The following is a 16,420-nucleotide window of genomic DNA, read 5'->3' as shown; positions in this document are numbered from 1 at the left end:
TTTATTTATTGTAGGACTCTTTACATCAAGGTCATATATCAATTTGGAAGTTTTCTGCATATAAGATGTGAGGTTTTCAGTTTCTTTCAATTTTCTCAGAAGTTTTTAAAAAATATCATCTCCTTATCCCAGTAAATAGGGTTTATTGAATACTAGGCTACTAGATGTGTTTGCTTCAATATGTTGTGTACCTATTCTGTTCCACTATTTTTCTTAATACTTTACAAAGTTTATATTTTAAATCAGTATTACCTTTAGTACCACTTCTTACTACTTAGCTAGGAAACATTCAGCTCACTTGCCAAGACAATATCCATTTTGGCAATCGATTTATATCGGTTAAAATTTTGTTATGATACTATTATAATCAGTGTAGATGTCTTTTTCTCCACCTATTTCTTATCTTTCAGTATCAATAACTTCTCCAAGTAGGCCAGGTCAGAGTTATTTCAATTGCATATATCTCTTTTATTTTATTTCAAATAAATTTTATTTTGATATGTGTTCTAATAAGCCAGTGCTCTGATTGTCCATAGACAGGGCATAACTCTCATATCAGTAATGCATATAAGATCACCAATGGATCATAGATTTAGGAAGAGGCCTTAGAGGGCAGCAACTCCAATCTCATTTTACATATGAGGAAACTGAGACCAGGAGAAGTTAAATTATTTGTCCAGCTCATAAATGTTGGAAGCAGTATTTCAACTCAGGTCTTCCCAACTCCATGCCCAGCATTCTATTCACTCCATTACCTCACTGCTTAAATATGAGTGATAGGATGAAGAGCTAGAACTCAGTGGCCATCTAGTCCAAACCCCTCATTTTATAAATGAGGAAACGGAGGGAGTTTAAGGCATTTACCCAAGGTCACATAAGTAGTGGCATCAAAAGTGGGATTTTCACCTAGTCCTAGTCAGAAAGAGTAATATATATATATATATATATGTCATTATGAGGAGATTGTGGGTGAGGTGGTACCGAGAAGGCTCATGAGTCAGACAATTTATTACTCATAGGCAAGCAGGCTTGCAGCTTCCTAGTCTAACAGTCCCATGGGTGCACAAAACAATGGTGGCTCGAGTGTTTTGTGGGACAAGTACCCCAATTGAGACTCTAAATTTCTTGGTCTCTGCCCTTATATCTGAGTGTTTTTGTGGGGAAGATTCTCAGGTACAGAATGGGAGAGGGACCTAAGGGGCAGCCACCTGTCAGGTGGTCTGGACTTTGACCCCTTCCACCCTCATTGGCCACAAGCACATCGTGATTAGGAAAGTTTGACAATTTTGCATAAATTAAGTTGTTTGTTAAACTAAGACTTTGCTAGAATTTCCTTTTTAACCCTAATTGTAGCTGACCAAACCAGTTATTGGGTACAGAGGACTTTCCAAGTACATAACTGGGTCAATAAGTAGTCAAAAGTGAAGATACTTCTGTAAGTCAGGGCCTAGCAATAGGCCAGTCCTCAAAATCATCCATTCCATTTTTTTTAATGTTTTTCAGTGCTTGAATTGTCCAGTGGCCTCAAATTCATTTTTCAAAGAATTATCTTTGATATATAGATGTGAGGCTTCTGTGTAGTCTATAAGTCTTTGGCCTCTCTCACTCCCAGCACCTGAACCATATTTTCCAACATATTTTTCACCATCCTTTCAGATTCCCATCTTTGCATTAAAGTCACATCCAAGGATGTGTTGATTTAATTCTGGAGTATCTTATCAGATTCTTAGTGAAATTTCCCTACCCCTTCATCTTTTGTACCAGATGGTGATATAGAAGTTACAATTATTTTCATGGTACGCTTTTTGTAAATACTTATAATACACATTGCAATAAAAGGTGATCAGATAACCCATGAAATGATGTTTCTTTTTTCTTTTGAACACATGATAAAACCAACTTAGCCAACTCTTTTATTTTCTTCTCCAAGAAAAAATTGTGAATCATCTTTCTGTTTGCTTGTGACTTCCTTTTTTCTTCTGTTTTCATTTCTAGTTAGAATGTGAAGAGTAAAACTTTATTTTCTCCAATGCTATGCATACTTTTTGGTCATTCAAAAGTTGTTGTTTTGTGTTTTTTTTTTTTTTTGGTTAGGTAATGGGCTTAAATGACTTGCCCAGGGTCACACAGCTAGTAAGTGTTATGTGTCTGAGGCTGGATTTGGACTCAGGTCCTCCAGAATCCAGGGCTGGTGCACTATCCACTGTGCCACCTAGCTGCCCCCCTTTTTAAAAATTTTTTATTTCAAATATCCCATAACTAAGTTAGTGTTTTCAGTTCTGTCATTTTTCAATTGTGTCCAATTCTTCATGACCCGTTTTGGGGCGGGGTGGTGTTTCTTGGCAAAGATACTGGATGGTTTGCCATTTCCTTCTCCACCTGATTTTATAGATGAAGAACTGAGGCAAACAGGGGTTGGTGACCTGCCCAAGGTCACATAGCTAGTAAGTGTCTGAAGTCAGATTTGAACTCATATGATTCTTCCTGATTCCAAGCCTAGTGCTCCATCCATTGCACCACATAGCTGTTTACAAATACTCTAGAAACTGTGATTTTTAGTCCCCTCTGCCACCATTTTTCATCACTCAACTACTACCGTACATACAAGAAAGAGTGCCACACAGGATGGTAGGACATTTTTTTATTTTACTTTGTTTCATGAGTCACTATGGCCAAAGGATTCATTATTAAGTGTCCAAATCACTGGTGATGAATCTTTCCTAATTTAACTACTGGGGGCTGGATCTTGATAAGTTGAGATTGTCTGTCAATAAGGCCATACTCAATGCCTTTCTAGCATGGTAGAATTTGATAGAACTTGCCCTCTACTGGCATAGCCTTTGAGAACCCAAGGTCATGCCTGCAGTAGTATGAGATATCAGAGTAGGACCTTGCAAAATTAGTAAAAACACAAATATGGCCTTATAAGGCACTCAAATTTGGGGTATTCACTCCTACCTCATAACTATGATTCAGCATATGCTGTCTATCATGCTTATAATGGATTGTTTTCACATCATTGTTGATTAAAATCTCTCCCCATATAAAAGTCCCCATTCTGGTCCAGGAGCCACCTCTTTCATGAGTTCTTCTACCGTGTTCGCAGTTCAGATTCATCTCTCCCTCCTAACATATCTCATGACATTCTATTTGTCCTTTCCTGTGCACTTTTCACATTTCAACTTGTATTTTAGTTCATTGATATAGGGGTGAAAGTCATCTGATAGATCTTCAACACTCTCATTTTAATCACAAGCAAATTGAGGCCCAACCAGGTCAAGGGTCTTGCGCAAACCGACGCAAAGAGCAAGTCACATATCAAGGATTTGAACCACTATCCTCTAACTCAAATCCAGCCTTATTGCTCTCCACCAATACACGGATCAAGAAATGCAAAGTCCTAAGAGGAAGAAGAGATCACAAACACCTGGAAAGAGCAGAAATGACTTCAAGTGGATAGTGGTACCTGAGCCAAGTCTTCAAAGAAGATAATGATTTTAAGTGACACAGTTGATTGGGGAGGGCATTCCAGGCATGTGGGATATTCTGCGCGAAGGCACAGAGCTGGGTGATGGAATGTCAGTGGGTGAAGATGCAGGAAAGTTTATTTTTTAGGTAGAAGGAAGATAATGAGCAAGGACATTTTTTTTTCCTTGTGGTTCAGTCATTTTTCAATCATGTCCGATTCCATTTGTTTTTTTTTGGGGGGGGAGGGCAAAGATACTGGAGTGATTTGCCATTTTCTTCTCTAGCTCATTTTACAGATGAAGAAACTGAGGCAAACAGCAGGGTTAAATGACTTGCTCGGGATCACACAGCTAGTAAGTGCCTGAGGTCAGATTTAAACTCAGGAGAAGTCTTCCTGATTCCAGCCCCAGCACTCTATCCATTGCTCCGCTTAGCTGCCCATAGTAAGGACACAGAAAAAAATTACAGAGTATATTCAGGAATGGAGTATAGTCCAATTTGTCTAGGAAATCTGATATCATCAGAAATCCATTTGGGGCATCAAATTAAGAAAGTGAAATGATAGAAGACAGCACTGAGGCTAGTGTCTGTTCATAGAGGATCTTTAATGTCATCCTTTGGAATTTTGGCTATCCCACAGGTGATGAGAAATAATTAGAAGCTTTGGGGCTAGGAAAGTGATCTGATCAGCACTTTGCTTTAGGAATATTGTTCTGAAGAATATGTGTAAGACAGATTGGAGAAGGACACAGAAAGAGATACATTCGAACACCAATTAAGAGAATATAGCAGTAGCTCAAGTAAGGAGTAATGGAGACTCTGAACTAAATTGTTGACAGTAGGAATGGATAGAAGTAACAAATGGAAGAAGATAAAGTCAATAGAATTTAGCTATTGATTGGATGTTTTCAGACAAAGGAGAATGGATTCAAAGGAGTCTGGTAACTGAAAGGATAGTAACAAGATTTACAGAAAGAGGAAAGTTAGGAGCAAGGGTAGTTCAAAGGAAGGGTTGTGAGTTTACTTTAGACATGTTGAGTTTGAGTTCTAGAAGGATATTGAGGTCATCATATCTAACAGCAAGCTGGAAATGTTGATCTTGAGCTCGTAAGAAAGGTCTGGTGTGACAATATAGAGGTAGGAATTGAGGCCATTGAAGTGATGAAATCACAAAGGGAGAGAGTGCAGAAGGATTGAAAATAGGGAAAGGAGAAGAACCAATTTATGACATTTGATCTCTTTGAAATGTAAAAAAAGACTGTGTGATTCAATATTTACTATTAGGAACAGCAACGGAATTGAAATTTCTCTATTGAAGTAAACAGTGAGGCACAGACAAAACCAATTCAACACAGCTTCACTTTTCAGATATTGGATTCAAAGCTTTAGTTTTAATTTTAAATCTCTGTGCCTTATTCATTCATATTTCACAAATCATAGTCTCCTGATTTGGCATTATGATATGTTACTATGTACCTATGTCACAGAAAGTGTGCAGTAATATAACCAAGCATATAAGAAGGAAACCTCAGTGCAAAGACAAAGATCTCATACATGAATATCTGAATTAATGCCAATAATGAGAATAAAAATGAAGGAAACTCATATGAGAATTATAAAATATATCTTTAGAGCTTTTAGGAGAGGCTTAGTGCCAGAGGCAGAATGCATTAGTTTCACACACCATGCTAGTAATTTCCATTTCTCCTTGAATAAAACATAGTTGTAAGAATTGCTCTTATAATACAAAGGTTTTCAAGTGCTCTGTTGGGCCCCATTCTTTTTACTTGCATAAGTTCATTGTCTGGGCACCATGTTGAGCATGAAATGAAGTTAGGCCAATCTATGCTTACCCCATTCATTAGCATATATCTAGGAAATTAATCAATCCATAAATATTTGTTGAATATCTTCCACCTGCTAGATACTATTTTAGATATTGGGGAAGCAGGAACGAGTAAGACATGGTTTGGTGGTGGTTAGAAACTTGGATGGAGCTAGTGAAATAAAGTAAAAATAAAGCTAGTGAGATAAAGTATGTGCTTGTAACATGCATACATAAACATTACCAACACAAGGCAGTAAATGATAAGGGCCAAATGAGGATTAATCCCCCCTCTCTGGGAATCTTGACTGGTATTCTAGATGGAGGAATGAATTGCCACCACAAACAATCTGTGATCTTTCTCAAGAGGTATCAGTATGCCTTTATATCCATTTTCATAGCCTTACTCAGTCCTACTCTTATCCTTCATCACTTCATTATTAGAAAATTGACATAACCTTCTAAATCAGAGTTTCTTAATTTTTTTATATCATGGATCCTTTGGAAGTCTGGTGAAGCTATGGATCTCTTCTCAGAATAATATTTTTCAACATGAAATAAAATAAAATAAAATACATGATTACAAAGGAAACCGATTATATTGAAACAGTTATCAAAACATTTTTAAAAAGTTCACAGACCCCAAGAAGCCCTGTATCTAACTCATCTTCCTAAAATTCCAAGGTGGTCTCTTCTACTATATTCTACATATAGCTGCTAGAATTTCATTTTTGAAATAACATTCTTCCTATAGGAGAACGTTGCTGCTGACCGGAGACAAGAATGTATGTACATTTTGAAGTGTCTTTAAGTAGTGGGCATGGACATGGTTAAATTCATCGAAACTTTCTTACCCAAACACCCTTATCAGTAAAAGAAATCAAAGCTTATTGGCTCCGAGGGGCCAATTGACCTGATGAGTGTGACTAGATATTTATATGACACTTTAGGGTTTTCAAAATGCTTTATAAATGTTATTTCATTTGAGCTTCACAATAGCTATCTAAAGAATATACGACGGGTATTATTATTGTCAATTTGCAGACGAGAAAGCTAAGATTTAAAGAGGTTAAGGTACTACTAGTTACACAGCTAACAAGTGTTGGAGGAAGAATTTCTTGAGTCAAAGACAATAGATAACATTGGAACTTCTATGATGTCATACCCAAGATAGTTGGGAAAGGTGGAGAGAAAATGGGGTTAAGAGGAAGTTACTTTCCAAATAGATATATGTTAACATTTGTAAGAATTTATAAATTCAGCTTTATGGTTGCTCCATCCACTAACACAGATTGCAACTTCTCTATGGCCCTGCACATAGTCTACAGAAGTGCTGACAAATTCAAGTAGAACCAGAGACCACTAACCCACTAACTCATAGGATCCTGGCAGACTTTTAGACAACTACATATAAACATTATGTTTTATTGCATTTTTATTTATTTTGTTAAATGTTTCTCAATTATAATTTAATCTGATTCCAATGTACTGGGAGTATAGATGTAGATTAGTGCACAGTGTCTGACACTACTGCCAGCTTTTTAGTGATAAACCTCTCTGAATATATCTAGGTTTGTTCTCAAAGGATAGGCATACGGTCCATCATTTAAACCATAATTTAAGGCTTTCTGGCCAAGTTAGACCTGCAAAAATGAATTCCTTTCCGGCATTATCTTTCAGAACATAAAGTCACTCCTATATAACAATAAGATATTTACTTATTTGAATGGAAGATTTAAACAACTAAACCTCTTTGTCTCTTTTTCTCTTTCTCTGTGTGAATATATATCTATATCTATAGATATATATGTATGTATGTATATATACACATTATATATATATATATTCTTTTAAAAATGTATATGTTTTGTTTCTCTACCACTTTCATTCATATCCCTCCTGTTTGTCACTCAAATATCCCTCCATTGGAACAAAGAATAAAAAAGAGAAGAAAAAGGGCAGTTCAATAGACCCAAACAACAAATCACCTGAGTCTGCCTGAATATGCAGTCATTCATACCCCTGTCTCCCACCTCTGCAAAGAAGAGAGGAATTTGCATTTTCTTGTCTCTTCTCTGGGGTCAAACTTGATCATTATATTTATAGTGTTTGGTTGTTTTTCCCCCATTTACATTGTTACAGTCATTGTGATCAATCATTTAAACTCCTCATCTTTAAATCCCCATAAAATAGTCTGTTTCCTGCCTAAAGATAACATATTTCCCATTTCCCAAAGACCAGTGTGAACATTTCAGTTTTTACAAAATCCTTCTGATTTTGCTCAGTCATATAATATCAATAGCATGGAAAAAGAGCTCTAACTGGTGAAGTCTTCACTTAGAGGAGCCGTGACGGGGAATAAGGTAAAGACAGTTCTAGAGGATGTGGCTTGGAAGAGGACCTCTTCACACAATTTTAACTGAGGTCAACTGGGCATAGAATAATAGTCAAACATCTTTTGTGATCATTTATTCATCCTGGCAGAGAATGTCCACCTCTTTTTTTTTTTAAATTGAAGTCAGTAATAGTGTTAGTTTCACAGAACCTTCTCCTCAGGTGATCTCACTTCTGAAAAAATGATTACTTTATTACTTTTCCTTGCTTCTCAAAAAGTTGTGAAGGTATAGAGTTCAGACAGTGCCATCATTTCACAAGAGAGAGAATTAGAAAGGATGACCATAGAGAGGGGTGGTTGACAGCTCATATTTACATCAGACTTTAATATTTACTAATTGCTTTGAGTTCATTGTCTCTTCTGGCATACACTGAAAGGAGAGTAGTCCAGTGGGAAGAACCATGCCTTTAATATCCTAGGACCTGGGTTCAGATCCTGGCTCTTCTATTCACTATATATGTGACCTTAACAAATCCCAACTTTTCTGGGCCTCAGTCTTCTTTTATGTAAAAGAGAGGAATTGGACTCAAAGGTCTCTATGGTCCCTCACTGTCCTAAATTAATGACCTTATGGAAATTGTACACTCTTACTTGTATATCCATGACTTTTAACCCATTTTTGAGACTATTGTGCTAAAAAAGGTTATTTGGAGAATGAGGAATTTGAAATCATATTTGAAAACGTGTGAGGGTTCTAACAATCATTTCTGACACACCTTTGTCAGAACCCAGGCTCATCCTTATAAAGCATGGTCTCTTGCCATCTATCACTCAATAAATGTTAGCACCAGAAATGTGGCTGTCTGAGGTTTCTGAAGCTCCTCTATGTCTTTCTCCAGTGCCTCCTACCTGAAGTAAACCTTTGTACCCATGTGTTCCCCCATTCTGTTTCCTTCACATAGTGAACCCCTCTATCTTTAGCCTCTGCTTTCCCACCCAGCTCTTTTATCTCCTCTCCCTAGAAGGGTGTCTAGGATGCCTCCATCAGTTCTAAGGAGTGATGCAATGTGTTTGGTCCTTTCATGCTGCTCAGACCCAGCTTGAGGGACTCTCTTTAATGCATCAAAACTAAAAATGTTTGGAAATGTTAATATTCCTTCTAATGAGCCTAAACATTTTCCTTATAGTTATACCTTAATACTGAGTTGCAGGTCATTACCTTCACATATTGAAAGCAATTGAAATTTCTGGGTTTTAATACCTCTGTCATTTGCTTGATGACCCCACAAGGTTGTTGTGTTTTTTTTTTCTTTATGCACAGTATCCTAGAATGTTAAAGCTAAATGGAATCTTGGAATTCGTCTAATCCAACCCCCTCATTTTGTAGATGAAACAGACCTAGAGAGATTGTGACTTTCTCAAGGTCGCCCAGACTCTAGGGACAATGCTTTTTCAGCAACATTAGAATTCCTAGGGGGCTAAGCCAAGATGGCAGAGGGAAAGCAGTGACTCGCTAGAGCTCTCCCCCAAACCTCTCCAAATACCTATAAAAAATGGCTCTAAAGAAATTCTAAAGCAGCAGAACCCACAAAAAAACAGAGTAAAACAAATTTCCAGCCCAGGACAACCTGGATGGCTGATTGGAAAGGTATATCACGCCGGGCTGGGAGAGGAGCACAGTTTGACGCAGGTCACAGCGACTCTGGAGCAGGCCTCAGAGGACTGAATCACAGGCAGCTGTGGCAGTTTCCAGACTTCTCAACCCAGGAACACCAAAGACAACTTAGAAGGTCAGTGGGAAAAGTCTGTGACTGCGGTGAGAGAAGAAGCTAGGTCTCAGCCACAAGTCCCGAGTGTGGCCCAAGGGTAGCGGCTGCCTCCTGAGCTTCTGGCCCACAGACTGAGGGGGAATCGTGTAGCTGATCAGAGGGGGATTGCAAGGATCTCTTTGCCAGGGCTGAGGCAGAAATCTCTTGCTTTGCCCATGCTTGGATCTGGGTCACAGTTCTGAGGGGTGGTCCTGGGGTGAGGAGGAGCGCTGGCGAGGAGGAGCGCTGGTGTGGTGGTGCTTGTTGTGGCAGTGGAGAGGAAAGACCTTGCCCCTTATCATAGCAACTTGGAAGAACTGAAAATTTTCAGGTCCCTAGAAGTACCTCTGAAAACAGCTGTACAAACCCCCAAAGCTTGGGATAGTACATTCTCCACATTGGAAACAGATTCTTACCTTAACAATGAGTTTGAAACTCAAGTAATTGGTTGGGATCATGAGTAAGCAGCGCAAAAAGAGTCAGACTGTACTATCTTACTTTGGTGACAAAGAAGATCAAAACATACAACCAGAAGAAGACAACAAAGTCAAAGCTCCTACATCCAAAACTTCCAAGAAAAATATGAATCAGTCTCAGGCCTTGGAAGAGCTCAAAAGGGATTTTGAGAAGCAAGTAAGAGAAGTAGAGGAAAAACTGGGAAGAGAAATGAGAGTGATGCAAGAAAATCATGAAAAGCAAGTTAACAGCTTGCTAAAGGAGACCCAAAAAATACTGAAGAAAATGACACCTTAAAAAATAGCCTAACCCAAATGGCAAAAGAGTTCCAAAAAGCCAATGAAGAGAAGAATGCCCTAAAGAGCAAAATTGGACAAATGGAAAAGGAAGTCCAAAAGATTACTGAAGAAAATACTTCCTTAAAAATTAGAATAGAGCAATTGGAAGCTAGTGACTTTATGAGAAATCAAGACACTGTAAAACAAATCCAAAAGAACAAAAAATTAGAAAACAATGTGAAGTATCTCATTGAAAAAACAACTGAGCTGGAAAATAGATCCAGGAGAGAGAATTTAAAAATTACTGGACTATCTGAAAGCCATGATCAAAAAAGAGCCTAGACATCATCTTTCAAGTAATGATCAAGGAAAACTGCCCTGATATTTTAGAACCAGAGGGCAAAATAGAAATTGAAAGAATCCACTGATCTCCTGAAAGAGATCCCCAAAGGAAAACTCCTAGAAATATTGTAGCCAAATTCCAGAGTTCCCAGGTCAAGGAGAAAATATTACAAGCAGCCAGAAAGAAACAATTCAAGTATTGTGGAAACACAGTCAGGATAACACAAGATTCAGCTATTTCTCCATTAAGGGACCGCAGGGCATGGAATATAATACCAATATTTTATATTGATACCAAATATAATACCATATTATATACAATATTATTATAATATTATATTAATATATTATATATAATTATAATATAATATTCAACAATATTTAATTTCAATAATAATATTGCTGTTGAAAAAGATCAGATGAAATGATGCATGGGAAGGCAGTCTGAGAAATGCAAAATGTTATACCAATGTAAAGTACCATCTTTATAATCATTTATCACTATCACCATCTTAAGTTCTCATCAAGTAGCACGTAGTTAACATTCACATGCAAACTATACTGAATTCCCAAAATTCAAATGAACTCTTTCCCTACCTGAAATATTTTAAGGGAAACATTTAAAGGAAAAATAATCCATGCTTACTAGCATTTCTCAAAGACACTATTGGATGGTTATTCTCATATTCAAACTAACATAGCAGATTATTCTCTGAGGACCACCAGTCTAAGACATGGATATTCAAAACTCACTTTCCATGTTGTCATGAAAATAAGATAAGGAACATATGTATGTAAGTAAACTGTGAGATAAGTTGTATATGTACTAAGCAGAGCAGTAGAAAGAAAGTCAAATGAAATTATCTGGTAATGCAAGGGATTTTTTTTTTATTTTGTTTTGTGTCATGGAGCCCTTTGGTTGGTGAAGCCATTTCTCAGAAAGTTTTGAGTGAACAAAATAAAATGTATAGGATTAAAAAGGAAACTAATGATATTGAAGGACAATTATCCAATTTTTCTCTTAAATTCGCAGATCCCCAGTTAAGAACATCTCCCTAAGGATTTGTATTTATGTACTCTCCTGAAAAACTTGCCTTACAGTAGAACAGATGAGATATGATTGATTGTTCTAGGCAACTATTCATTTCTTTAATGCTCTAAATATTTCTTAACTCTTCATAACATTCTAAAGTGTAAAAAAGATATAGCGAATACGCTGAAAATTCTAACTGTCCCTCAAGAAATGACTTTCCCCTCCATTAGAAGAACCGGCTTATCCAATGGGCAATCCCTCATTGCCACAGTTTACCACGCATATAGGATGCTCTAACACAGTCCATTGAAAATGTTTTGAGACTGGGTCAGTCAGCTCCTAAAACCTCTGGAACAAAGCATGAAAAAACAAGCTCATATTTAGACAGTGGCAATGCAATTTCAACCTGAGGCATGATGGAACCACTGCTTCATCGTCACCCAAGCAACCACCTCTACAAGTTCTTACATTTTCTCATTCAGCCTATGAGTAACTTCCATTGAACACTCAATAGTTATGGGACAGGTAGACTACAGAATCGTGGTGTTTCTCTAAGGCTCTGATTCTCAGAGTAACTTGACAAGGGCACTAAACATGTCAAGAACATAGTTCTCAGCTGTCTCATGACACACAGTAGTTCTTGCCCAGCTCTTCAATGTATTTTGTGGCTTGGACTTTAGGCAGTTTGCTATATCCCAAGGATGCACACACTGTAAGAAAAAAAAATACAAATACACAGGAAAAACCATCCAGGAATACATACCATCTACAGTTTTGCCATAATTAGACCTTTCATGGCCTAATTATGGCAAAATTGTAGATGGTAAGCATTCTACATGGCTCTTTTGCTCTCACTCTGCTATCAAAAATAATCATCTCCATAGCCACAGCATAAGGATGTTTGGAAACACCAGCCCAGATGTTCTGGCTAAAACTGCCTTTACTTAAGTTGGATAGTCTCTGAGTGGGGAAGAAGCTAATACATTCATTAGAGCTACTTCTGCCCCCTGACTCTCACAGTTCCAAAAGTACCTTCTCAGTCTTGGTTTCTGAGATTCTCATAATCCTTAGATTCAAAAGATTATTTGGAATTTCTAACCAATATCTTCTGTGCCAGAGTTTGCCTTTTATTCTTTCCCTGCTTTCTGGCTTTAGAGAACAACTTCTCAATATCACAATAATACCTGCTGATATACTTGAAGATGGGCCAAGTTCTCCATGTTCTTTTTAAGCCATAAAAAGATTAAGCATCACATTTATTAGATTTGTGACAAGGCCATTGTTTTGCCAGTGACAACAGTTACAGAATTTAAAAATAAATGGTAGTTGGTTCATCATTACTCTAGCTAGGATTCACTCCATCTAGTCACATTAGTAAACATATCCATGTCCTACCAATCCACCCCCTTTTGTCCTTCCCATTTCCATAGTTTTGTGGCCTCTTCAAGTACTTTTCTTTATAGTTGTAGCTGCTTGAGTGCATGCCGCCTCTCTGCATAGGTTTATGTCTTTGTGTCTCTGTCTTTCTTCCTGGTCTGTCAGCTCCTCCATGGTAAGTCAGTACTGTCTGTATCATCTATCCTCTTTACGCCTGTCAGCACCACGCTTAGTGATTGACAAAGTTAGAAACTGGTAAAGAACTTGAGAAAAAGCCTTAGACATTTCATCTAAATTTTTAGAAATTGTGTTTGTTGTCATCAATTTCATCTAAAAATGAACTCTTTGGTGAATGCTGCATTGCTTTTTAAGTTTATTGCATTATCAAAATTGGTGGGGACCAGGGGAGGATAATTTCCCCTAAAACTCAATCTACTGAGAGATTTTCTCCTGAAACTTCATATAAGTTGGCACCATGTGTTTGAACTGAGTGATCCCTTTTTTATTTAAAAGAAAGCAAATTCTATTCAATGTTTTAGGCACTAGGGATATTTTGGCCATGACTTCAGAAGTCCCATATGCTCATTTTACAGATGAGGAAAAGTAAGGGCTAAGGAGATTAGTGACTTTGTCAAGGTCACTGTGTTCTTTTCTAAAATTTAGTATATAGATTTTTAAAATGACCCACAGTAGTACAATTTTTCTGAGGTAGAATTAATAACTTTTTTTTCTCTTTTACTTTGAAGGGCCACATGATTGCATCCTGTGACACTTGTGGTGTGACAAAAATATGGGACTTTCGGAAACTTCTACCAATGGTATCTATTGATATAGGCCCAAGCCCAGGCAATGAGGTGGCCTTTGATTCATCAGGTATGATCTTTTCTACTTCTTTGAGATAAAGCTAAAATTTAAGCTAAAATTAATTCTGAAGACTTTTATATGCCAGTTTCAGCCCTCTCTCTCGTTGGCCTCACCCATGGTTTCTTTGCAAATGCATATCATCTTTTGGTGTGTGGTTATATACATATGTATGCATGTATGTGAATGAATATTCATGTTATGTATGTGAATATTTACATATGTTTTTAGACTTAATCACTTCCTTCGGCATTTGTTTATCTTGGTTTCTCAGTACAAGAAATATGGCTATAGGTTGTATAATGTACATATATGCATACATTATATCTATATGCATATATTTATAATATTATGTATGTTTTGTAGAGAGAGAGGTGATGGTGATGATGATGGTGATGATGATGATGATGATGATGATGATGATGCAGGATAGGCTGCTAAATGAAAGGCATGAATATTTACCACAATATTTACCTAGCATGCATATAGAGAGATTTTCTGAAGGGTACCAAGGCCCTTTGGCCAAAGATGGTTAAAAGGCCGGGATTTAAATGTATGCCCTTGGATATCATATTTTTATGAAAATGTAAGTTCATGCACAGAGAATTAATTTTAAATTTTTAGTTTTACCTTTTTATGTACTTAGAACAACTTATTTGGTCACCTTGTAGATATAAACAATTTTTATAGATGTGTATCTTGACTGCTTATATCATTAGAGTTTTTGTGTCACCAACTTCTGACTGCTTTTTTTTCATTCATTTAATAATGTCTGTGTTGTATAGTCCCAGTTATCTTTTTCCAGTGAAATTTCTGGAATTATTAATGATGACGATTATATAGTATTGATATAATCTACCATGATGTGAATGTAATTGCTCATGAATGTAGTTATAAATACTGGATCAGAGTTACAGTAGCTCAATATTTAGCAGTACTTTTTGATGAAGAAAAAAAATTATAACAGATACTGTGGAATGCAGGGCCTCTATACTATGAGACCTTTCTTCTAAGTTTCATAATGTTCATGAGTAGTTTTACCAGAGGTTTACAAGTAGATCAGATCAGAGGACAGGAAAGAAAGTCTCTGTGGAGAGAAAAAAAGATAAAAATAGCATACAGTCAGTATACTAGATACAAGTTAGATACAAGTAAACCCATGCTTAGAATTAATCACTTTCGTCCATTAGTATTTGTTCATCTTCGCCCTGCAGTGCAAGAAATGTGGCTGTAGGTTGTATAATGACCTGAGACACTTTTCCTTGATTGCTTGTAAAAACATTCTCATTTCTTTACAAACACCTTGCATATTTAACTGAGAACTTAACTTTTGAATCCAACATGCGAATACTTTTGTAGTTCTAAGTGAACGGTCTTAGAACATGAGATATTGATAGCTATGTCCATGTTGGAGATGACTGTTTTAACAGTTTTCATAAGACAATTAGTTTCTTTAGAAAATTGAGGATGCACACTGAATCAAATGTACATACATGTCTACCTGTGTGCATGTGTGGAAAGAGGGTACAATGTATGTATAATACAATGTAGATTTAAATGACTTACTACATAAATTCCATAAGGTTTACGGTCAGCAGCACCTGTTCATCTTTGCCCTTTCATGTAATGTAGTAGATATATATGAAAATTGTCTGAATTTTCATAGCTGCATATTTTTCAGTTCATCTCTTCATTACTTTTATTTGCTATCATGTTATAGAATTTTAACCATGAAGATATTCAGAACTTTAGGCAAAATATTTATATATATATTTCTACCTTATTGTCGTAGCAGAAAATAATGTGATGTAGATACTGGGCCAATTGAAATACTCCCCCTCCTCTGGATTATATTCTGTAATTCATTTTTTATAAGAAGAGTATGGGAGCCAAGAGCTAAATACCCAGAGATGAAAAAGATGAAGTTTTAGCATCCACATTAATTTATAATTGAAATCCTACAGTATTCAAATTTACCATTTCATTTCTACCTCTTTGTCTTTACATAGATTGATCTCCAGATCTAGAATTCACCTTCTCCTCACCTCTATTACTTAGAATCCCTATTAATTTTTCTTTTTCGAGGATTAGCTTATGTGCCATCTCCAAAAGAAGCCATTCCTCATTCCCTTAGTTGTTACATATCTCTCTCTCTACCTCAAATTTTTCCTGTACATACTTACCTGTGTATGTTGTGTATTTCCTGCCATTAGACCAAAAGCTTTTTGAGGTCAGGGATTATTTTTCATTTTGTCTTTGTATACTTGGGTTCACAACCTAAGTGTTATCCTCAAATCTTCACTGTCCTGGGGCAGCTAAGTGGTGCAGTGGATAGAGCACCAGCCCTGGATTCAGGAGTTCAAATCCGACCTCAGACACATAACACTTACTAGCTGTGTGACCCTAGGCAAGTCACTTAACCCCATTGCCTAGCCAAAAAACAAAACAAAACAAAACAGAGCTCTTCACTGTCCTTCACTGCCTACTGGCCCAGTGTCAACATCTCTCTCATCTCTTCCCTCTATTAATACCACAATGACCCTAGTTGAGGCCCTCTTCACCTCTGATCTGGACTTGTAATTGCTCTCTCTGCTTTTGATCTCTCCCCTCTACAATCCATTCTTCAAATGGCTGCCA

At 36.9% G+C, this 16,420-nt stretch overlaps 1 protein-coding gene across 2 annotated transcripts in view; it reads left to right on the top strand.

Annotated features, from left to right (window-relative positions):
- Window positions 1-16,420, top strand: part of SPAG16 (sperm associated antigen 16) — a 1,197,624-nt gene that overhangs the window by 886,635 nt on the left and 294,569 nt on the right. For both annotated transcript variants that reach the window (XM_027873434.1, XM_027873435.1), the window contains exon 15: window positions 13,669-13,795. In XM_027873434.1, the coding sequence (XP_027729235.1) occupies window positions 13,669-13,795 (127 nt within the window). The remainder of the gene's footprint in view (window positions 1-13,668; window positions 13,796-16,420) is intronic.

This window comes from Vombatus ursinus, unplaced genomic scaffold (genome assembly GCF_900497805.2).
Source record: "Vombatus ursinus unplaced genomic scaffold, bare-nosed wombat genome assembly UNPS02014802.1, whole genome shotgun sequence".
NCBI lineage: Eukaryota > Metazoa > Chordata > Mammalia > Diprotodontia > Vombatidae > Vombatus > Vombatus ursinus.
This window is presented reverse-complemented; position numbering and strand designations above follow the sequence as displayed.